This window comes from Periplaneta americana, chromosome 13 (genome assembly GCF_040183065.1).
Source record: "Periplaneta americana isolate PAMFEO1 chromosome 13, P.americana_PAMFEO1_priV1, whole genome shotgun sequence".
NCBI classification, from domain to species: domain Eukaryota; kingdom Metazoa; phylum Arthropoda; class Insecta; order Blattodea; family Blattidae; genus Periplaneta; species Periplaneta americana.
Window position 1 is genome coordinate 97065019 of NC_091129.1, and position 26336 is coordinate 97091354.

Below are 26336 nucleotides of genomic sequence, written 5' to 3' on the forward strand. Positions count from 1 at the left end.
ATAAAATGTACAACAATTAATCAAAATTAACTATAAAATTGTGACATTAACAACAAAATGTAAAACATGTATTACAATGGTTAGTTTACAACAAAGAATACTATTTAATTTTATAGAAAGGAGTGAAATCTTACAGAAAGTATTACCAGTTTGTTTAGAAAAATTGTGTAAATAATATAAAAGCAAATGACATTGCCATGTGCTAATACTTATACACAATTCTTTTGTTTTCACACACAGACTATAGAAACATTCGGGTTTGTCCTTTCACTATCGTAAATTTTTGTGATGTTCTCTAGAAATAATTCTTCCAATGTCAGTCTTGCTTGGAAGTATAATCATAATGGATTACAGAAACGTGATCTTTCTATTGAGATTAATTTGTGAAAAAACTGTTCGCACATGTAAGTGCTCCCAAATATTGACATTACCGGTACTTATGCTGAAAACTTAAAGTTCGAGAAACGAGATAGAATTGAAAGAAATAAATAACAACCACACTAAAACTTTAATAAAAATGTTAAAAAAAGAAAAAATCAAAACGTAACCTCTACGTAATACTAATTTTTTAGTCCTACAGAATTTATCTGTTACGGTAACAATTGTTATTAGAGGAGAAAAATTCGCTCCGACGCCGGGGATCGAACTCGGGTCTTTGCTTCTACGTACCAAGCACTCTAATCACTGAGCTACGCCGACATTCAATCACAGTCTAGTATATACAGTCGCGAAGCTCAATACGTAGTAAATATGCAAACATTAGATAGTTGCTCACCACTAGGATCGCTAATATCGCCTCATTACAGGCAATGCAAAATAGTACCGGCACAGTCTATTGTTTCTAGCACCCTCAAAACTCAAGCTTCGTGACTGTATATAGTAGACTGTGGTTCAATCAACAGCACCGGCCACATAGGGAAAAACACTAGAAGAGGGGGATTTGATCCGGAGCTGTGGATTGGACTTCGGCGTAGCTCAGTGGTTAGAGCACTTGGTACGTAGAAACAAGGACCCGGGTTCGTTTCCCGGAGTCGGAACGAATTTTTCTCCTCTAATAACAATTATAACCTCTAATTGGATTTCCTATATTTTAGTAACATTTTGGACATGACTGTCATAGAACATAATGCTTTTCACAATCTGGATGCAACATTTTTCTTGGTCTACTCTCGTTACCTTCTCACTGTAGTGTCAAATATCTTGAAAAAAAAAAAGAATAAATTGTGTTAAAACTTCCAGCTGTCTTCCTTTAAATATATATTGTATTCAATTGAATGTTTATTGCGATTGAAACAAGAGATATAAATTGAGTTGATGGGACGAAGGTAACATGTATTAAGATATATTATCGGAACTGTGAGAAGAGCAAATAACTCGATAAAACATTATCCAAGGCTAAATGCTACTAGTAGAAACCTTGTAATGCCGAAGAAATTGACACAACAGATTGACTACATATGTTTAACACAAAATTATCACACGAAAACTAAAATTCTTAACATGTGTGTGACGATATCACTGGATGTTATGCCTCTCCCTGATTCGGCTTGCAAGACCATTAAATACCCCCTCCTTCACATAGGAAGGGTACACGGGAAAAACGATCAAGATCCAAAAAAAATCGAAATTGAGTTAATAACGCTATCTTATAGTGGAAAGGAAGTACTATCATGTGGTCTAGCTAGTAATAAGAAGTAATCGTTCTTGACATTCCACTACGTCAATTTCTATTAAATGCACACATAACAAAGTATTAAGTGCTTAAACTTTAAAATTAGTTTTTCTCGAAACTTTCTAAAATGGACCTTGATCGTTATTCCCGTGTACCCTTCATATCTCGACTTGTATTTGGACCGCATAAACAAAAATGAACGGCTTAAGTGAGACACACTGTAGAAAGCTTCCCATATACTATATATACTTTTCTTTGAAACAAAATATCCGTTTAGAAATGAAGAATCGTCTGAAAGATGACTTCACTGATACGAATGAAATACAAAGAACTTTCGAATTTAGAAAAGTCTCTTCGTAGAGAGCATTCGAACTACGTCTACAAGATTATATTTCTGACTGCCTGTCTCAATCGCATGATGGAAAGGCTATACAGCAACTCCAAGTGTTACATCAAGCTGTAAGCGAAATTCGAGAATAAAAGAGTTGTAGACGGACGCTACATTGGTGCAAAAGTGGACCCACTGAACAACGCGTTTTTGTAAAAATATTTCGTACGTAGCATTTCGAGGTTCTCGCCACAAAGATTCTAGACATATAGGCCTACATTACTGTATTCTTCATATTGTAAAAAAAAAATATTACTTAATATCTCATAAAGACTGAAACACTAAATTGCAAGTGTAAGCTTACTCACTCAATATAGAATTGATTGAATACTGCTGAACATGCAAAGTACTAGAATGACCGTAGCTTGACCTTGAGCTTCAGTCAGTTTGGACAAAAAAGCCATATTATGAACATATTCAATAACCAATATTTAAGAAACTGTTCGAAGACAGCATAAGGCCTTTTTTTCCCTCGCTGTTATTTATACTCGCTTTAACATTTTGGTCATATCGCGAGTTAATTTGATTGAAATCCGAAGGCCTGTATACTATTGTTGAGACTGGTTCTATTGTTGTGAACTAGATGGAGACTATGTATATATATATATATATATATATGTATTCCCAAGAAACTAGTTGGATTAATTAAAATGTGTCTTAGTGGAACTTACAGCAGAGTCCGTATAGGCCAGTTTATATCTGATGCGTTTCCAATTCACTACGGGCTAAAGCAGGGAGATGCATTGTTACCTCTACTTTTTAACTTCGCTCTAGTATATGCCATTAGGAAAATTCAGGATAACTCAGAGGGTTTGGAATTGAACGGGTTACATCAGCTTCTTGTCTATGCGGATGACGTGAATATGTTAGCAGAAAATCCACAAACGATTAGGAAAAACAAGAAAATTCTACTTGAAGCAAGTAAAGCAATAGGGTTGGAAGCACGGACTAAGTAATTATATGATTATGTCTCGTGACCAGAATGTTGTACGAAATTGAACTATAAAAATTGGAGATTTTTCCTTCGAAGAGGTGGAAAAATTCAAATATCTTGGAGCAACAGTAACAAATATAAATGACACTCGGGAGGAAATTAAACGCAGAATAAATATGGGAAATGCCTGTGATTATTCGGTTGAGAAGCTTTTGTCATCTAGTCTGCTGTCAAAAAATCTGAAAGTTAGACTTTATAAAACAGTTATATTACCGGTTGTTCTGTATGGTTGTGAAACTTCGACTCTGACTTTGAGAGAGGAACAGAGATTAAGGGTGTTTGAGAATAAGGTTCTTAGGAAAATATTTGGGGCTAAGAGGGATGAAGTTACAGGAGAATGAGAAAGTTACACAACGCAGAGCTGCACGCATTGTATTCTTCACCTGACATAATTAGGAACATTAAATCCAGACGTTTGAGATGGGCAGGGCATGTAGCACGTATGGGCGAATCCAGAAATGCACATAGAGTGTTAGTTGAGAGGCCGGCGGGAAAAAGACCTTTGGGGAGGCCGAGACGTAGATGGGAAGATAATATTAAAATGGATTTGAGGGAGGTAGGATATGATGGTAGAGACTGGATTAATCTTGCTGAGGATAGGGATCAATGGCGGCAATGAACCTCAGGGTTCCTTAAAAGCCAGTAAGTAAGTAAGTAAGTAAGTAAGTAAGTAAGTATATATATATATATATATATATATATATATATGTACACGGTAGGCATAAATGATTGCCCTAGTTTGGGGATTTTTTTATAGACAAACCGTGAATGATACAACAATGGGTCCACACCTGTGGAGTAACGGTTAGCACGTCTAGCCGCGAAACCAGGTGGCCCGGGTTCGATTCCCGGTCGGGGCAAGTTACCTGGTTGAGGTTTTTTCCGGGGTTTTCCCTCAACCTAATATGGGCAAATGCTGGGTAACTTTCAGTGTTGGACCCCGGACTCATTTCACCGGCATTATCACCTTCATCTCATTCAGACGCTAAATAACCTAAGCTGTTGATAAAGCGTCGTAAAATAACCTACTAAAATAAAAATACAACAATGGTACTAATATTACCAAATAAGGTATCTCTCAAAGTTTTATTTGAATTTATCCGCGCGGCGTAATTCCACTTCTTACCGGTAGAGGACCTCAGTTTACAGAAATGGCGACTGGAGTTGAGCGTGCATTTGTAGCGTTGGAATTTCATTCCACAAGATCAGTCATAACAGTGCAGCGAAATTTTCGAACAAGATTCCACAAAGATCCACCAGACCACAAGACCATTAGACGATGGTACAATCAATTAGTGACCACAGGATGTCTGTGTAAAGGAAAATCTCCTGGTCGGCCACGCATCCCACAAGAAACAGTTGAACGTTGATTTTATCTATCAACAAGACGGCGCTCCGCCTCACTTCCATTCCTGAACAACAGATTGCCAAACAGATGGATTGGTCGTGCGAGCAGAGACGATATGCAGCTATTGTCCTGGCCTCCACGTTCCCCTGACATAACACCCTGTGATTTTTACCTGTGGGGATATGTTAAAGACTCTGTTTTTGTACCTCCATTACCGGCAAATCTGCCAGAGTTACGCGACCGCATCATCAACGCCATCGCTGCAATCGACATGGATACACTTCATCGTGTATGGGACGAATTGGACAACCGACTTGATGTCTGCAGGGTCACAAGGGGAGCACACATCGAGCACCTATAAGGTATGTCAAAAAAACTTTGAGAGTTTCTCTATCTACTTGTATATCTAAATATTTTCTATGTTAAATCGTTAGTCCACAAATAATTTTCGTAACTAGGGCAATCATTTATGCTCACACTGTATATATATTACTAATTTGTTATGAATATGATTTCGGTGATGAATGAGGTCGGTGATTTTCAGGGATGTTGGGGCCCGAATTTTCTGGCAATTTCCTTACGGTTGAAGAAAAACCCTAAAAAATCTCAACCAGGAAATTCAACCCGACCGAGAATCGAACCCGGGCCCTCGGCGTAAGAGACCAGAATGCTGACCCCTACACCACAGAGGTGGTCTATAAGGCGTTGTGAGCGGAATTAAAGAGAATCAATTAAAATGCATAGAACGATTATTAAAAAATACTGTCTTGAACAGAAAATAAGCATACCTCAGTTTGAAAACAGGTTATAAAATGAACGGAGATATGTAACAATAGACCATGAGACAATCTTTAATATATTTGCATAAATCTGTTGTTGGTCGGATAATTTAACTAATGAAAAGTAAAGAATGCAATATCTTCACTCTGCTACTATTTATAAGCAAAATTAGTTTATTCCATAAAATGCATATTTATTTATTTTACTTTGCCATATTAAATCAACTGCTGGTCTATTATTAAAAATCGATTAGTCTTTTTTGTTATTACTTGTGCTGTTTCTTGTAATAGTATAAATGTTAGAATACTCTTTGCATAAAATATTTAATAAATAACCACTTTACTTCAATGGTGAATATATCGAAAATATGTTTTTGTCGGTTGGACTTTTATTGCGTAACTTCGTTCAAATATTCTTTCTTCCACATCAACGCACTTGACCGCACGGATGTGAATCGTGCGCTTAGCATTTCGTATCCCGACACGACTGATTATCTACAGTAGCGTTCACAATACAGTCAAGTAATAATTGCTTTCTTGTTCGTACTTTCATTTGTTACGCGAGTTCATCTTTCATTCACCCCCCCCCCCAAAGTAAAAATCTAAAGGGTTTAGATCTCGTGAACTGAAAAACCAATTTCGTGGACCACAGCGACCGATCCATCGCCCAGGGAAATAAATATTCATGTAATCTGCTACTGCACGAGAAACGTCAGGGCGAACCATCATGTCGATAATATATGTGGTCTGGTCTCTAAAGGGGCTTCTTCCAATGTGAGATTGAGAAATGCGGATATTAGGCCTATTCATATAGGCCTACAGTTGATGCCATCAGTCCTGACCTATCCTATTTCTCTCCCTGGAGTTCGTCACAGTGAAATTTCACTTCTCTTACTACAAACAAGACTCACTGTTTGTGTCAAGACGCAAAGAAGGTACACGCCTAGTTCACAGGACGGCGGCGTATGCATTTTTTTACAAGCAAATAAAATAGCTGATGATAAGACACATTTTCATATGACCTGTTTTGCTCAAAATAATCTACAGAACTATTTCCTAAAGCTTGGGTCATACTTCATGAATCATGTTGCAGCAGCAGCAGCAGCAGCAGTAGTAGTGGTAGTAGTAGTAGTAGTAGTAATAGTAGTAGTAGTAGTGGTAGTGGTAGTAGTAGTAGTAGTAGTAGTAGTAGTAGTAGTATTGGTGGTGGTATTGAATGGCTAGAGACGGGTTAGGGACGACCCTACAGGACGTCGACTCGATAGTGGCCTATTGTGCACTCCGAATTATAGAATGAATGAGAATTAGGTGTACCAGCCCATCGGCCGCATAAGGCACCTCATCCGCTCATCCAAAGGTCCCCTACATCCCCCGGATCCATTCCGACAGCCCTTCTAAGGTGTCGAAGCGCTCTCGGAAGTGCTCTTAAGGAATGAATTTTGGCAGAGACTTCGCAAGCGGACGAAGACATGCGTCATGACCTGAATATGCTATGGAATGAGATGAAAATGAATGATATGAAATCTAAATTATTTTTCTACAGGGAAGAGGAAGGGAAATGTACTGTGGAAATGAACCGGCATGTTAGGTTGGTCGGTCCGGGGATTTGAATCACGGACCTGTGATAGTAATCCGACGCGTGACCGGGGTAGCATCCGTAAATAAGATGCTAATAGGCGGACATCCTGTCTCAGCCCTCATAGAGACAGGTGTGATCCTAAGATGAATACCTGATGCCCCACGTTCCGGAACCACAAGCCCTTAAAAATTAAATCATGGTTTATTTAACGACGCTCGCAATTGCAGAGATTATATCAACGTCGACGGTGTGCCCGAATTTTGTCCCGCAGGAGTTTTTTTACATGCTAGTAAATCTACTGACATGAGTCTATTGCATTTAAACACACTTAAATGCCATCGACCTGGGCCAAGATCGAACCCGCAACCTCGAGCATAGAAGGCCAGCGCTATACCAACTACGCTACCGAGGCAGAATCAAGCCCTTAAATCCTACGAGAATATCATCATAGGAGACTCGTATTCCCCACAAACTTCTCCCATGCATCTTTCTCAATTAATGTACAGTATGATTATTTAGTCTTGAACAGACGCCGGAAATGTGCGAGTCCATTAAGTTACGCCAAGGAATGTTCAGGTTAGTCTGTTGCCTGAAGTCAAAGCGATCGGATGTCACGCATGCGGTATAGCGTTGTGTTTCCAGTACAGTTAATCTGTATTGCATTCCTTTACCGACCGCTCGCCCTTATCTCGACTCCGGATCTCTCCCCACTACTTTTATTACTCCCCCTCTTTTACGTCGCTGAGCTGTCAGGTCTAAATAATCGATCTGTAAATAATAGATGAAATGGGTGGGGGGGGGGGGGATGGAAGAGGAAAACATGTTGCAGCGTCTGTTTTGGCTAACACGAATTCCAACGCGGCCAAACCTGGGATCAAAGTTGGAACTGCGTGGATGAAACACAAGCGCGCAAGATTTAGCCACAGGCCCGTCGATGTTCTACTTTAAGAAGCGAATTTCCTATTTTGCAGCGTGGAGATGTAGCGGGGGCTCGTTTACAAAGGCATCTCACTTCCTGAATTTCCTTATCCCCTGGAGCAGCTGTTACGCGTCTTTCCGTCTTCAATTGCAGGAGCTATTATCTCGTAATCAGGTTCAATCTGATACTTTAATTCAATTAGCAGGGAGGGGCTGGCAGGCACTTCTTGCATTTGTTATCGACTTATTATATTAGTTGCTGCCTGGAGTCAGATAAGAAGAAGCTGCGATGTTCATCCTTTGACACTAGAATCACGCCTGCTTGTGGAATCTCTCTTCTATTGTACTTTACAACTATGAGACAAGAAAAGTTACTGTCGTGTTCTGAATCTCGGTACAGGATTTTGAAAACGTACAGTATCATATCTCATGAAAGTATATCATTGCATGATTCCTCGTGGCAGACACGCGAGTTATTTTCTCTGTAATGCAATTCAGTTCCTTGATAAATAAGTACAGGCAACATCAACAATATACAGCAATTAGGATTTATATTTAACGGGTCCACCGCTGTGGAGTAACGGTTAGCATGTCTGACCGTGAAACTAGCGGTCCCGGGTTCAAATCCTGGTCGGGACAAGATACTTGATTGAGATTTTCCCGGGGTTCCCCCCCCCCAACACATTAAGAGCAAATACTGGATAACTTTCGGTGTTGGACCCTGAACTCATCTCGCTTAATCATAGTAGTTGATAAAGCGTCTAAAATAGCCAACTGAAAAATATTTAAGGGCAACCAGACTTGAGTTTTCTACATTTTCAACATATATTTTTTTATTTTCTCTGTCTTTCTGTCTTCCTCCCTGGGAATTTCAAAGAAATCTGCATGAAATATTTCTTGTTAATTTAGCATAGTATAGTGAATAAATACTGAAAAGTACACTGAAATTAGTTAAATAGTTTGATCAACAGTAATCTCACTAGACGTTTTGATTTTATCTAGAGAAAATCAAAACTCGAGTGGGATTTAATTGACTATTACACGATTAGAAGAAAGTATATAAAGATTAGAAGTAACGGAGTACTCCAATACAATAAAATATTAATTGACTTACGAAAATACAACTGTCTTCAAATGTATTATTGTACCATCTCAACATTACAAATATTACGCTAGATGCATGCCAGATGGCAGTAGTGAGCAATGCCTTCTCGTCTGTCGAGAAGTTCTCGATCTATTATACACGATGGCAATGTTACTAGTCAAGAAGGCTTTGTTGATTCAGTTTCATTTTTATTAAAATGCAACATTCCACTTCAATTATCCGAATCCCAGTAATCAACGTCACTTGACAGATGATTTTCAATAAATCTTAATATTAAACAATCTCTGATACGTGACTATAATATCATATAGCAGAAGCTATAACATAACCTAACTAATATACACAAGTGTTAGAAAAGTTTTAATTAACGACGATGACATAAAAAATAAACATGAATAATTTTAAAAGGAATAATTATTGAATGTAAAATTTTCAAATTTGAATGTGGTTGGCGGTTCAATTGATGTTATATTGGACGTGTGCGTAATAGAAGTAAACTTGTTGATTTAGGCCTACATGGTGTATTCAACTTATTCAGGATTTCCGAATGAATAATTTTAAAAGGAATAATTATTGAATGTACAATTTTCAAATTTGAATGTGGTTGGTGGTTCAATTGATGTTATATTGGACGTGTGCGTAATATAAGTGGAACTCGTTGATTTAGGCCTACATGGTGTATTCAACTAATTCAGGATTTCCGAATGGTGCTCTTCATTTATTTGTAAATCGTATTTCAGAAGATGCATAGGTATGATCAGTGATTTTTATTAATTCTTGTTCTTGAATGCCAATGCGAGTCATATTTGAAACTGCTGTGCATCGACTGGAGTGGTTTGTAATTTTATATATATTTTTTGACGTCCAGACCAGCGCAGTTTCAAATGTTGGCAAACAAAGAAATAAATGCTAGGAACGCGATAAAATTAAACAAATGCTAGGGACGCGATAAAATTAAACAAATGCTAGGGACGTGATAAAATTGTGCGATAAGCAGCCATGATTGGTTGAAATACGTCCTTTCGTACAGTTTTATTGGTCAAAAGTAGTATGACGTAGTAAGAGTGTAATAGTCACAATAAAAATCTTAATTCTGAATAAAAATTCAAGAAGAATTAAAACAATGTTAACCCTTCTGCTACCAAGGTTTTTTTCAACTTACTACTACCAAGGGGGGAGATAATAAATCAAAATCATGGTACCAATCTTTGTTAAACACTTTGAATATTAACAATGCATATATTACTGACTGTGGACCTATACAAAATGTAAAAATATAAAGTAATTTTCCACTTTTTAAAAATACAGAGTGATTCAAGATTTACGTTCCATTTTGTTAAAAACATGTACGATAATTAATGAACTATATTATTGGTGACATTATGAGAAAAATATATCAGTAAAGTTAAACTTCCCTACCTTCCATTTGAACGCTATATCATTTTGACAGGGTGAAAAACACAGCTACAATCAATGAAAGTCACAGTATTATAAAAAATTGTAAATCATTTCGGTTACCGTATTTGTTGAAATTTAAACATTCAAATACAATACATACAATCATGAACATCTCCAGGACATTTGTTTATAATAAAATAAAGTCCTTAAAAATCGTTAAAATTCTAAATATAAATGTACGAAAATAAATTTTAGTTTTTTGTTGAAATTCAAATATTTAAACATCACCTATACTAGAATGAATATCTCGGAGAAAGGCTCTACTAATAATTATTTCCAACAAAATTCCTTTTAGAATAACTATAACATACAGAAATAGAAGTTAAAATAATTGGAAGCAAAGGTCATCATACTCATGATAATATAAATAACATGAAAAATGTATATGAATAACAGAAGATAAAAAAAATTTGGGAGCAAACAAGCTCAAAAATGTAAAAAATTAACCTACAAATTGAATTTCATATACTGGAATTTTCATGACGCAGACTACCAAAGGGGTAACAAGATCACCCCACTTAAATAACGCGAATTACTGATTAAAGTAAATTAATTATTTATGTTGTTCTTATTTCAAAAGGTTAGTAGACATATAACGGACAAATACATGAAGTTTCAAAAATAAATACGGAGAAAAATGAAAATAATATTGAAAAATTATCAGTGGGGTAATCCTATTGATGTAATGATTTTAAAATATCTCAGAAAGTTTATGATTTTTGTTCATTTTGTGAATGAAAAAAAAAAGTTTTTTTTTTTTTTTTAAACGAATAACATGCAATAAATATGATCCCTAGTACAAAAACAATAGAGATATCGAGAAACAAATTGAATCACCCACATAAATTGTAATGAACCTATTTGCAAAATATTACACAACTATTCTAATGACGCATTACTTCTTGAGTTATAACAGAAAACTAGAGGGATCAAGTGCACCCTGCCACTTGAAATGAGGTCGCCCGCTAGAGATAGTAGGAGACAAGCAAACTTCACCAGCGAGACGAGATATTTATTGGCCTAGTTTCGCAAACAGGAGAGAAGTTGACGAAGATTTTATAACAAACTTCGAAGTTTTGGTTTAGAGAGGAGAATTTCAAGCTACAAAACATTCTCTTATTACCAGAATTATCTTCTTGCTCATAGAATTCATCGAACTCTTATTTTGGTTGCTGTTTTATGTACAGTTTGTTCAATTTTCTATCTAATTCAATTTTATCAATACAATTTTGTATTTAGTGCTAATAAGATCAGTACTATTATCAACAGCCGTAATATTTATTAGTAGCTGGAGTAACAATGAAAAAGAGGAAGACAAGCAGAACAAGGGAAAATAGGAAAACAAAAAGAACAAGGGGCACACAAGTAGAACAAGGGAAATATAAGGAGAACACAAGGATAACAACGGAAATACAAAGAGAATACAAGGGGAATATAAGGGGAACAAATTGAATACAAGGAGAAGTTTGGGAATACAAAGAGAACAAGGAGAATATAAGGAGGACAAGAAGAATATAAAGAGAACAAGGGAAATTGAAGAGAAACACAAGGAGAACAATGGGAATACAAGGGTAATATAAGGGGAACAAATTGAATACAAGGAGAAGTTTGGGAATGCAAAGAGAACAAGGAGAATATAAGGAGGACAAGAAGAATATAAAGAGAACAAGGGAAATTGAAGAGAAACACAAGGAGAACAATGGGAATACAAGGAGAACTAGGGGAATATAAGAAGAACAAGGAGTATATAAAGAGAACAAGGGAAATAGAAGAGAAACACAAGGAGAACAATGGGAATACAAGAAGAACAAGGGGAATATAAGGAGAAAGACAATGTCATGCGTCAAAACAGAACAGCTTGTATTTGCTCCTCCAGCTTACTATATTTCGTCCATTAGCTGAAGTAATGGATAAAGTTGGTTTCAATGATTCTCGAATGTTATCTGTGGGTTGGTGAGACCACCTACTGAAATAATATTTATAATTGGAGTTAGTTGGTGTCACTGTGTATTCCGTATATTTATAGAAACGCTGCTCTAGTCTTCATCGTGTTGCTCATAGGGTGGTTGTGTCACTGGTTGTTTATCAAGTAGTATTGATGTTTTAATGTTATAAATATATTAGGTTTTATTTAACGACGCTCGGTTATATCAGTGTCGCCGGTGTGTCGGAATTTTGTCCCGCAGGACACTTAAATGCCGTCGACCTGTCCCGGGATCGAACCCGCAACCTCGGGCATAGAAGGCCAGCGCTATACCAACTGCGCCAACCAGGCAGAGTCATCCATAAGTCGAGAAAGCTAAAGATTATGTATATTTTTAGTCAAATTTTGAAATAGAATGTTTCTCTTAATTGTTGTATCTCCCATGCAAAGAAAAGTTTCGAAATAAACATTTCGTAGCAAAGCATCCCTGAAATAATATTCATTCTTTACATCATGTATACACATTACATAATTTCCATGTAATATGTATCTCCGTTTACTGATAAGCTTGTATGATTACCAGTAAATCTTGAAGTTTTGCATTCAACTTCATGTGATTGGAAGATTTAAATTCTGCCATGTTAAAAACTGCTTACTAAACTACACAACTCCGCTGCAAACGTTAGCACGTAATGAAACTGCTTCTCTACTGTATATATGTAGTTACGAAAGTCATCCATCCATAGTTGCGGATATACTATGAGTGTTTTCTGTGAACAGAGTAGGCCTATAATATACATAGCAGACAGCTAGTGAGTTCATCTATATACGTGGATGCACACTAGAGTTGGGTCGATTGGTGAACGAATCGTTCATTCGAACGACTAATAATAAAGAATCGTAAGAATCGATTCGAGGTATCAACGAATCGTCGTTCAAAAGAATCGTAACGAATCGTCGTTCAAAAGAATAGTAAGGAATCGGCATGGTATCGTAACCAACGATTCTATTAGTTGTTTGATGTAACCTGTCAACGGACATTTCCGAACCGTGTCGAATGCTCCCGAGCGAGAGTGAAATCAAAATATGTACTGCATTTGTTAAGTATGGAAAATAATGAACACAAACCTGAAATTTGCATAGTTAAATAGAGATGTAATGCAAAAAATGTACTTCATAATAAGGTTCAGTTGATAAATTATAATTTAGAGACATTATCTTGGGTAATTTTGTAGACTAATGGAGGTCATACTGAATGGTTCCAGCCAATGAGAAAGAGACAAGCCAATGTCTCGCCTCTTATGCCATCTATGCGAGAGATGTAGAATGTTTTTGTTCTACGCGTGGTTTGCAAAGGAAAGTGTTTTGCGACGATTCAAAAGAATAGTTGGAATCGCAGACTGAGAAGAATCGTGAACGAATCGTTAGAATCGATTCGTAATGTATGATTGAATTGTTGGAATCGACTTCTGAAAAAGAATCGTGTTGCCCAACTCTACTGCACACAATCTGAAATCTATGTTTCCTCTTGTTATAACATCTGTTCGGTCGCGAGTAACTTCAAAGAAGGTTTCCACAACTATAGCTTCTCAACATCATTAAGTTCGATTGTTTGGAGTTTTAAACGGTAGTTTGCGGTCCTGTAGTAGACGAGAATGTCTCCTCTCTCTTCATTTTGTTGGTAGATGTTTACAATTTCCTGCGCCTAACGTAAGTTTATCCGGTGGCTTTTCCGAACAGGATGGCTTTTACATTAGCCGCCAATAGCTGATCTTTTCCTTCTCTTATCTAAAAATTTCCAAATATATCCTGATGAGTGACTATCATTCTTCGAAATTTACAGTGCCATCCTTCCACTGAGTTTGTCGTCCTGTGGGATTTCTTGTTGCTGCCACAATGTTGAATACTGATGTAATTATTACTTTATGGCATTGTTATGGCTGTTAAACATTTCTAGCTTACAAGTAACTTACAATAATTTTAGACATGCTGGCGCGTTAGACTTCCTTGCTTTGGACTTTTTTTTCGTTGGAATTTTAGACTTTTCTCTTTTAGGCTACTGTATTTAGACCTACTGATCTGGAATATGTTAGATTACGGATCGATTGGGTCCGGAACCACCCTAAATCCGAAACAGATTCTTTTCTTTCACTGTGAAAATACATTTTTTCTTTAAATGAGTGAAAGTAATCTAGCAGCACTCTCTAATTAACATAATATCTTATTGATAAAATTATGACATTTCTAGTCTGCTGTTAAGTACTAATTCAAGGTGCTACTAATATGCAGTATCTTACCATTGTGGTGGGAGACCCCCAAGTCCTGGAGCAGCATGGCGGCCATGTCCGCTTTTTGCTGCGCGCCCTCGTACTGCGCGGTGACGAGGGGCACCTTGATTGAGCGGTAGGGCTCTGTGACGCACAAGGATCCCATGTTCTCCGTGGCCACGTCATGGATCACCTGCAGCGCCTCCTCGCTATCCTGGGAACACGGAACATCATGTTACTATCACATCTATGACCATCACCATCACTACAGCTACTGCCATCTCTATCCCACGATTAATATTCTTTTACAGAAACTGGAATTTTATGGTTTTAATATATATTTTTTTTAAATTTAAATTTATTTATTTAAATTTAAATATACAGAATATAGAAATATAATTACAAAACAAACAAAGAGAAATACAAATAAAATAATACAAGCAATATAAAAAGAAGATATAGTAGTATTAACAAAATTTGAGACCGAATGAGCAGCGCTCGTGCTCGGTCGCAGTTCAGATATAATATTAAAATAAAAAATAATAATATAAATAAATAAGTAAAATAAAATAGGAACTAAAATATAATTACAGCGGCAATGGAATTATATAATATAATATTAACACTAGAGAAGAATAATATCGCACGTGAAAAGTAGGACTAATATATATATATTATTATAATATAGAATACAAATATAATATAGGTTGATTAATTCATACACATAGGCTATAAATTTATTTAATCAAATTGAAGATATTAACACGTTTCTAATTTTCTTGTTATATGTTAGTGGGTTACATGTTAGAATTTCTGGGTGTAATTTAGTTAAAGTATTGTACAACCGAGGGCCAAAATTTATGCTATGCTTTAGACCAGCAGATGTGAGACATTTAGGTTCTACTAATGTTGAATTAATATTTCTTCTTGTGTCATAATTGTGTGTCTGTAATACAAACTTATTAAGATTTTTATGATAAAATTTTAACAGCGTATACTTATAAATTTGTTCAATATTAAATACATTAAATTCAGAATAAATTAATTTAGTTGGATAATCGAAACGTTTCTTCAAACAAATTTTAATTATTCGTTTTTGTAGTAAATTTAACGGACTAAGATTAATTTTTGTACTTCCACCCCAAACAATTATACCATATTGAATGATAGACTGAATAATGGCCAAATAAACATTTCGTAGAACTCTAATAGGTAAGTAGCATCGAAGATTAACGAATTTATAAATTGTTTTACGAAGCCTCTTACAAAGATAAGTAATGTGATGAGGCCATTTTAAATTCTGATCAATAATGATACCCAGATATTTGACATACGAGGCTTCTAGCTATTCTAGCTATGTTTGCAGTTTTTCTTGGGAAAAGTAAATGCGGTAGCTTCCCGTTGCTTTCCGCACACCACTATGAAGATAAATGTTAACAAGGCAAAGAAAAGTAAAGAAGGTAAACTTGTGAATTATAAATGAGGCAGTACAGCAAGTGCACAGCTTTAAATACTTGGGATGTACTATAAACAGTAACATGAGTGTTGCTAAGAAGTCAAAAGAAGAATAGCAATGGCAAAGGAAGTTTTAATAAAAAAGGAGAATCTTCTGCGTATCTCTGGAAAAAAGAACTAAGGAAGAAACTAGTGAAGTGTTGTGTGTGGAGTGTAACATTCTACGGGGCAGAAACATAGACATTACGACGAAGTAAAGAGAAACGAATAGAAGCATGGAAAGGATGGAGCGTGTGAAATGGACAAACAGAATAAGAAACGAAGCTGTGTTGGAAAGAGTGGGTGAAGAAAGAATGATTCTGAAACTGATCACAAAGAGGAAAAGGAATTGGCTGGGTCACTGGTTGAGAAGAAACTGCCTCCAGAAGGATGCACTGGAAGGAATGGTGAACGGGAAAAAGAGTTCGAGGCAGAAGAAGATAACAAATGATAGACAACAATAAGATATATGGATCATATGAGGAGACAAAGAGGAAGGCAGAAAATAGGAAAGACTGGAGGATGCTGGGTTTGCAGTGAAAGACTTGCCTTTGGGCACAACACTATGAATGAATGAATAATTCTAGTATTTTATATTTCAATTCTTATCTAACAGGCAGACACCAATTTGCTTATCGTAATGGCACAATGTCTCAATTTAAACTTGTCAAGTTTGGTATCCTTAAGGGTTCCGTTTTGGGTCCTCTGCTATTCATTATAAGTGCGCGGCAAATACAACTTACCCGGCATTGTATCCGGTCGTAACGTGTGTGTTTAGTAGGGAGACCCGACCTCTAACTCGTACGGGAGGAAAACGAGTAAGAGGTAATAAAACGTTATGTTGATCTCACCACAGTCTAGTATATACAGTCACGAAGCTTGAGTTGTGAGGGTGCTAGAAACAATAGACTGTGCCGGTACTATTTCGCACTGTCTGTAATGAGGCGATATTAGCGATTCCAGTGGTTAGCAACAATCTATGGATGCATATTTACTACGTACTGAGCTTCGTGACTGTATATACTAGACTGTGATCTTATCTTTTATCGAAGAGTATGTTAAAAATGATGAACACCCCTCTGGATGAAGATGAAAAACAGCATGGTTACTTCCAGCAGGATTACTCCACTGCGCGTACAGCCATTATATCGTTAGAAGCAGTAGAAAAAGTGTTTCATATAGCGTAATTAGTCGCGGACGTCGTCAGTTTGATTCCCATATTTAAATATTTGCCATTTTTATGTAGTAAAATTACAAATAGAGAGTTGCAGATGATGTTTCAGAATTTTCTAAACCAATGTGATTCTTACATTTATAATAGTAGACATCATTTGAAATATATGCTTTGATAAAATATAAGATAAATATAGCGTTTTCTCATTACCTCTTATCGGCATTTTATTTGTAGAAGCTATATCGCTAGGGCAAGGAACGATTACCGAAAAACAATGGTGGCGTTGCTGTCTGTTTTGACGTGTGTATGTAGGCACTCAGAGGGGGGCGAGAGGTGCGGGCCGGTGGAAGTACTGCCTCTTCCAAGAAGATTAAAAAATGAGGACATCGCTGTGGAAATAAGGAACGTAGCAAGAGAAAAATTCGAAGATAATTAAACGCGCAACATATGTTTACGAATGAAATAATGATACCGTGCGATAGAAGACACGTATTCACATGCAATGAAACAGACTAAAGTCGTAATGTAACTATCACAACGAAAGAATGATTCTATCGATGTCATTTCTCTTTCGACTGTACTCTTGAATATCATTCAAGCTATCTCGTCAGCTTTCCTGTCACCCGCTCTTCCTTATCGCATTGTTTCATTCGCATTCCTTTCGTCGGTACTCCCTGCTTGCGAAATAGGTCTAAATGACCGCCGATTCATTTTCCTCTCATGCAAGAGAGCGGTCGGATCTCCCCACTAAACAGAGCGTTACGACCGGTTATAATGTCGGTATGTTGCATATGTTGTCACTGTATAAATATTTAACGACATCGCAATCAGCATTGAGGTTGAATGTCTCAACACTCTCATGTTTGCTGATGATTCGACACTTTTAATTTCAAAGGAGAATGATGTGTGATTGGGCGGAAGAGAAGGCCTACTGGCCTTAGCACTGCCAGATTAAATAATAATAATAACAATAATAATAATAATAACAATAATAATAATAATAGTAATAATAATAACAATAATAATAACAATAATAATCATTATCATCATCATCACCATCATCATAGCAATAATAACGACAAAGATAATATATATATAGGGTAAACTAGGGTCTGTTGGACAGTAGGGCATGTTGGACACTCTGTACTTTAACGTGTTACCACGCCACTTGTGGGCACCACATTCTGCTAGAAGTCAATGACGGAAGTAGCCCCACTCGTGTCCAACATGCCCGACTGTCCAACAGACCCTAGTTTACCCTATATATATATATATATATATATATATATATATATATATAATACAAATATAAGAGTATAAAAATTGGAGCTGAATAAAAGTTCTAAGAAAATCTTGAAGATGAGAGATGAAGAATAGCTAAGGGCTTAAAGAAACAATATTTTGAATTAATTAAATATTTGGGATCAATTTTAGAACCTGATGAAAAGAGTATACGAAATTGGGGGAAGAAACAAATAAAGAATGAGTGAAGGAATAAGCATAATTATTGGCATGTTGAACTCAGTTCTTTGGAGTAGGAACATCTAAAATAAAACAAAAACTCTCATTTATAATTCATTGTTACAGAGTGATATGATATATAGCCAGAATCTTGGACATTAGACAGAATACACAAAAACAATTTATTGGCTACTGAAATGGCATTTTGGCGGAGAGCAGCGAGGAAATCAAGAAGGGAAAAACATTAGAAATCGAAGAACTAGAGAAATTATGGAGATAGGAAAGAACGTTATTGAAGTAACTGAAGAAAGAACACGTGATGAAGATGAAAAATGGAGCAATGTCGAAGATCATGCTGGAGTGGTCTGCGAAAGGAATGAGAAGAATAGGAAAACCAAGAGTATAATGGATGGATGACGTCAGAAGCAGTAATACTAGAATAGATCTTACTGAAAAAGATGCTGAGGATAGAAATTTGTGGAGGAGCAAAATTTCTTTTGGTGCAGAATTACTGTATTGTAGAAAAATTCCTATAAAATAATAATACAAAGAAAATGTTCTAGGAAGATATAATTAAAACCTTCTGCGTTTAAATTTCCATATCTCTGTGGTTGAGATTGCCCAGGTTGAGAACATGACGAAAGTTATTAATATAAAACGCACATTAATTCCAGCGGGTCGAGATGTTGATTGTTCTCAGACTCATCCATGCAAATTGGGGAGCTTTTTGTCTCATTCAGATGCGAGTCGTGGCTGCAGTCGATTTTCCCTGATGGTGAAAATCTCGGCTCCTCTCTACTGCACCGTGAATTACGCCGCATGCAAATAAGCCGAGCAATGAAACGAACTCTCTGTGCGTAATTAGAAACCGGAAACTTGAGCTACAAAATGCCCTTATCATCATCTTCCCTTACTCTGTGACTTGGATCTTGATGCACCCACGTGAGCAACCAAATGCGACTTGTGGTATTCCACACTAAAGGGGCTCATTTCATTGCGTGTCTGGTCTGACAATAATTTCTTTCGCAAAATTATTTTTACAACAGTGTTCGTTATTGGGCACTCACAATTTCTTGGCTTGGCTTTACGAGGGCTTGACTGGGCACGGGTCTGTGCAGTAACTTAGGCATGTTTTGGACCACTGTACGCCCTATACATGGGATGATTAGGCCTAACCAGTCGGACAAATGGTCTCGATGACACTGCTGTCGCGCCACGGGTTTATTTGCTTTATTTATTTTTATTTCGTACAACTGATATATTATCTTTCAGAAGTAAATTTTTTTCTGAAGATTACGATGATATTGTATAGATGCTGATTAATTTTTAAGATGATGTTAATTTCAAACAAAGAAATAAATAAGTAGGCAAATAAATATGTAAATAGATAGGTAAATAAAAGATAGATAGATAGATAGATAGATAGATAGATAGATAGATAGATAGATAGATAGATAGATAGATAGATAGATAGATAGATAGATAGATAGATAGATAGATAGATAGATAGATAGATAGATAGATAGATAGATAGATAGATAGATAGATAGATAGATAGATAGATAGATAGATAGATAGATAGATAGATAGATAGATATATAGATATATAGATATATAGATAGATAGATAGATAGATAGATAGATAGATAGATAGATAGATAGATAGATAGATAGATAGATAGATAGATAGATAGATAGATAGATAGATAGATAGATAGATAGATAGATAGATAGATAAAATATACTCCATTTATCTTACATTACTGTTCTCCAACCAGGAGATTAACCGTAAAAGGAATGTGCTTACTATTGCGTCATCTATTGGAGCGAAGTAGATAGATAATATTACCGTTATAACGTTAGTTTAAAAAACATGCGCTCTCCTGCATATGTTATTTCCTGTATGGAGGGATTAAAAGACCAGGAGATTAACAGTGATCTAATTTTGTAACTAGGGTAGTATAAATATGTGTGTATCAGTGTTATCGTGTGTGCTGTGAGAGTTAGCCAATAGAGATATGTCTACCCACGTGTGTGACCTTATGACATCTCATTCCCCTGAGACTTTCTCGTGGTTGGAGTACAGTATTACTGACGCTTTTACATGTGGAATAGGTTTATCACAGTGTACATATGAATACTGTGGTTAGGCCTATACAAAGTTTTGGCGAGATGAGGAGAGGCAGAGGATTCGCCATAGATTATCTGACATTTGCCTTACGATTGGGAAAAATGTCGGAAAAATCAACAATGTAATCAACACAAGCAGAAATCTAACCCAAGCCCGAGCGCAGTTCCAGATAAGCAGGTAAACGAGTCTGCTGACTGAGCTACGCTGATGGCTATACAAAGATAATGTAGAATATATAACAAGCATTTTCAGCATTTGTGGTATAGAAATATACAATACACAACAAGCAGATTAATTCAATTTTCAAGCCCAAACAATTCATCACTGGAACTACGTTTATATTGTATTGTGTAGAAGGAGAGTTGGAAGAAGAACAATTTATTTGGCTTCATGAAGGGAAAAGCTATGAGAGATGCGAAAATTGGACTGGTGAGAACAATCAGTGGAAGATGTGCAGAGAAAAATAAACAAGTATATATAGTATTTGTGGACCTACAAAAGATATTTGACGGAGTTGATTAGAATAAACAGATGGGAATCCTGAAGAAAATAGGCGTGGACTGGAAAGGCAGGAGACTATTCTGTAACCTTTATGAAACGAGTCAAAGTCAGGACAGGAGAAGAAATGTCAAAGGAAATTGAAATAGGAAGGAGAGTACGAAAAGAATGCCCTTTATCACCACCCTGTTCCAAATCTACTTGGAGATTTAGTGAAGAACTGTTTTCAGAACATGAGAGGGATGATGTAGGAGAAAGACGAATTAAGTGCATAAGATTTGCTGATGATATGGCGTTGTTAGCATAAGAGGAGACGATACTAAGGGACATACTATTGGAGCTAAATGATTGTTGTAATCAAACAAAATAAATTTATTTTATTTATTTTAGTAGGTTATTTTACGACGCTTTATCAACATCTAAGGTTATTTAGCGTCTGAATGTGATGAAGGTGATAATGCCGGTGAAATGAGTCCGGGGTCCAGCACCGAAAGTTACCCAGCATTTGCTCATATCGGGTTGAGGGAAAACCCCGAAAAAAACCTCAACCAGGTAACTTGCCCCGACCAAACAAAATAAAGAAAAAAACATTAGGCAATAAACTCTATAGGGTCTTCTCGTCCCATAAATGCATTTAAACTTTTTAACTTAATGATTAAAATAAAAAAATAATAAGAATAATAATAAATCGTATGCGATGAAGATAAATGCAAACAAGACGAAGACAATGATTATAGGAAGAAAAATGAAGAACGTAAACTTGCGAATTGGAAATGAGGCAGCAGAACAAGTGGACATCTCGAAATACTAAGGGTCTACTGTAATTAGTAACATGAGCTGCTGCCAGGAAGTCAAAAGGAAGGTTTTAATAGAAAAAGGAACATACTCTTTAGTCCTCTGGAAATGTAACTCAGGAAGAGATTAGTGAAATGCTTCGCATGGAGTGTAGCATTGTATTTTATTTTACTTAGTTTATTACTATTTTATTAGGTTATTTTACGACGCTTTATCAACATTTTAGGTTATTTACAGTCTGAATAAGATGAAGGTGACAATGCCGGCGAAATGAGTTCGGGGTCCAGCACCGAAAGTTACCCAGCATTTGCTCATATTGGGTTGAAGGAAAACTCCTGAAAAAACCTCAACCAGGAAACTTGCCCCGACCGAGAATCGAACTGTAGCATTGTATGTGGTAGAAAAAACTAGAAGCATTTGAAAATGTATTTATGGAGAAGAATGGAGTGTGTGAAATTATCTGACAGAATAAAAAATAAAGTAGTGTCGGAAAGAGTGGTAGAAGAAAGGATAACGCTGAAAATGATCAGGAAGAGAAAAAGAAATTGGCTGAACCAACTGGGCAAGAAGAAACTGCCTACTGAAGGATGCACTTGAAGGAATGGTGAACGGAAGAAAATTTCGTTGCAGAAGATATCAGATGTTAGACAACACTAAAGGTACGGTCACACGTCGCTACTTTTGCAGCGATGCAGTACAAAAAACTGCGCAACTCTCGTACTGCGACGTGTGAACAACGGTGCAACCCGAAAAATAGCGGCTGCCGAACCTGCTGCTCGCTACTTTTTCATGCTGCGCGCAGCTTTAAAGTAGCGACGTGTGAATAGGGTTCTCAGGATTGCAGCCGCAGCATTTTTGATATCGGTTTTGTTGAAACCTTTGCTGCGGTTGCGACCAGTGTTGCCACCCAAATGTGCTAATGATACTTTTATTGTTTGGATATATTTTAATGTTAGATGTGATGGAAATAAATTATTCGTAACAGTTATTAATGCACATCACAGTCTGAGCATATTTGCTGACGATATAATTCATTTTTTTTTAATTTTCCGTAGCGTAGTTTCAAACAGGAGGGTTGCCAACATTGGTTATCATTTAAGTATATAGGAGTTTTTAAAAGCTTTATAGTAAAAATAATGTCAATTTCTGAATACTAGTTAGGACAAAAAAGGAAATAATAGATAAGTAAGCTTTCGCATGAGTTTCTTTAATAATAATGCGAACATAACCACAAAATGTATATTGAAAAGTCAACACGGAGATGGAAACCTGCAGCATGACTGCGGCTGCAAAAGCAGCGGCTTGTGTGTGAACAGATTCGCAACCTCCAGTTGCAACTTCTGCTGCACTCGGGTTGCGCAGCACGAAAAGTAGCGTGCAGCGCCCTACTTTTGGCTTACGTGTGAACACGACACGCAACTTTTGCAGCTGCAGTACAAAAGTTGCGCAGCAAAAGTAGCGACGTGTGACCGTACCTTAAGATACATGGATTCGGAGACTGAGAGGAAGGAGGAAAAGAGGAAAGATTGGAAAATGCTGGTTTTGCAGTGAAAGATCTGTCCTTGGGTAGAACACAATGAATGAATGAACTATTCATCATGTGCATGCAGAGTTAACCTCTGAACCCTATCACGGCTGTACTTGCAAGAGGTTACTCAACAAGTCGATTGTCAGAGGTTTCATTAATGGCAGAGAAGCAAGAAAAGGAAGTCCACATTGTAGTGGAGTAATTAATATTCCAAGAGAGTTCTAGGCTGTAGACAAGGATGCAAGCCGGGCGGGTTTGATAGCGAGAAGCCTGGCAGAGCGGGAACAAAAAATTGCGTTAGTAATTAGGGGCGTAGTGTCCCCAGGTTGGGGTCTGGTTGCCCGCGGTGTTGGGTGTCTCGACGTGCAACACAATCCCGCTTTCTGACAGATTGCACCCATTGCTCTCTGCTATCATGAGCCGGCGATATTGAATTAAACTGCAGTCAACATGCTCTGTGTCAGATTCTGAGAACGCCACTCAACACATGCTGGTGTGGAAAACGATAGATTTATGAGGCCGGTTAGCGGAGTGGCTATGGTACCGACTTTCTATCTCGGACAGACGCGGTCCTCACTCTAATAGCATAAAATCTGAATACGCAGTAAATACAGGCCGGTGTAACATAGGATTTATCTGACTGTTGCCATCTTATTTGAGGCAATACCATAAATAAAATCAATATCAGCACTGTCAACGAGATCATCGCAATGAACTAGACTTTTACCTTCGTCTTCACACTACTTTCGACATTAATATCATCAGTCATCTTCAGAACACGGAACTTTATGCACTAAAAACCATGAAAATATTCAGGGACATCATATTATTTTTACTAACATTTTTAATATTAACTTGCCTATACCTCTGGATCAACGCCGTTTGCTACCCCCTTCCACGACTGGAGTTCGATGATACTGGCGTAATATACAAACAAATTACTTTACTAGATATAGGAGGGAAGAAAAGTAGTTCATCCATTTACGGAAACTAGGAAATATTGCGCTTTTGAGTTTGATCATTTTCATTAGGTTTTTGTTTAATCAAAATACAGTTCAGTATTAACAATGACCGTTTTTACTCACGAACTGAGCTGTCCATGTGGACGTATTCATTATGCAGTCTCTATTATACTGTCTACAGCACATTAGCGTACAATTTAGAGAATGAAGTTAAATTGAAAAATAATCATAATATGGATATTTAAACACTTTTTTTTATGGTGGCCGTTCATTTCGATACAGGCTTCAGTTCTAATGTGCATATTACCGCACTATAGACTATTTACCTAATTCCAATTACCAGTTTCGTTCTTCGTACTAGTAACTCATGTTGAAATAATTCTGTACCTACTCTATAAAAGAGCACCTTACGTATTGTAAATTCAATCTTCACTTCTGCCCGATCCGAAAAGATAAAATTACTCAGACATAGGCTACTATCTACTGTACTGTCCTTCCAAGTGGTTATGTCGTAGGGTCGTAGAAAGGGAGGAAATCACGTGACAGTTAATTACTTAACGAAGCCCTTTCATTTAAGTTATTTTATGCTCGACCATGCCGAAATGTAGTAATTATACACCTGGTAGCAGACCTTTAATGCATATAATTAAAGTACACCTACTTATTAAAGGTCAGGTCTTTCAGCCAATGACGACTCAGGTTACAACTGTTCAGCCAATGACAGGTCAGCTTTCTACCGTTATAAAACCGCAAGTATCGATTATTCTCGGATATGCAATCGAAAGAGAATTAGCGAAAAGTCACGGAGGCTGAAAATCCAATACTGTCGCACAAGGTTATGTTCTGTTACTATAATAATTAGCGTTAATTGTAAATAATATTCAAATAAATTCAATTTGTCATCTCGTTTTTCAATGTCTAATTTTATTTGAATGTTATCTCTGTAGGTTTTTATGGCCTAGCAAGGTCAATGTGCACATCTGTTCCTAGGAAAAAATCAATACTTTCGCGTCTGCGCACATCTCACAACATACGGGACATTGCTCCAGGTCAGTTACAATAAAATTAATAATATCAAGTTAGAAATATGGTCAAGCATAAAAAGTCGTATGAAACTCGCCTATAATGGTAATTAAGAAGCTCGTATGAAAATTATGAAACTCGCTTGCGCTCGTTTCATAAATATCCATACTCACTTCTTAATTACCTTCATTATAGGCTCGTTGCATAATGTACTATTAAACAGTTGTATAATATTACGTAGACGTCCAATTCCTAACAGAAATTAATGTCCTCAGAAAAGATCTAAGGCAGCCCAGCCACTAGCTGGCGAATAAAAGCTGGTGGGGGAAAGCGGGATACGACGCAGGCAAATGGACGACAGTACCTGTGCGAAAATGATTCAATATTGAAAGCTCTTTCTTCACTGGAAAACGCGAACATATTTTTGGAACGTACTGTTTACTATGACCGTAAGGCTACTGTGACTGTATATGCGGTCCTGGATCTGTGTGGAGGACAGTTGAACTTTATTAGTAGAAGGAGTGGGAGTGAAGTACATTAAAAAACTCGGATACAATAAAAATTGAAGTAAAAATAAAATGATGTCCCTGTACATGCAACTATGCAGTGAAAAGTGTTAGAATATGCGCTAAAATTTAAAATATATGCAGTAAAAATACATTTTACATGTTTAATAATACGATATAAATGAAAATAATTTAAAGTAATGACACAGTCTAGTATATACAGTCAAGAAGCTCAATACGTAGGGAATATGCATCCATAGATAGTTGCAGACCACTAGGTTCGCTAATATCGCCTCATTACAGACAATGCGAAATAGTATCGGCACAGTCTA

The 26336-nt window shown here is 36.8% G+C and overlaps 1 protein-coding gene across 1 annotated transcript in view; it reads right to left on the minus strand.

Annotated features, from left to right (window-relative positions):
- The window catches only part of LOC138712147 (probable G-protein coupled receptor CG31760), a 395270-nt gene that overhangs the window by 90391 nt on the left and 278543 nt on the right, over positions 1 to 26336 (minus strand). Inside the window, exon 3 of the mRNA XM_069843619.1 lies at positions 14463 to 14646. Within this exon, the coding sequence (XP_069699720.1) occupies positions 14463 to 14646 (184 nt within the window). The remainder of the gene's footprint in view (positions 1 to 14462; positions 14647 to 26336) is intronic.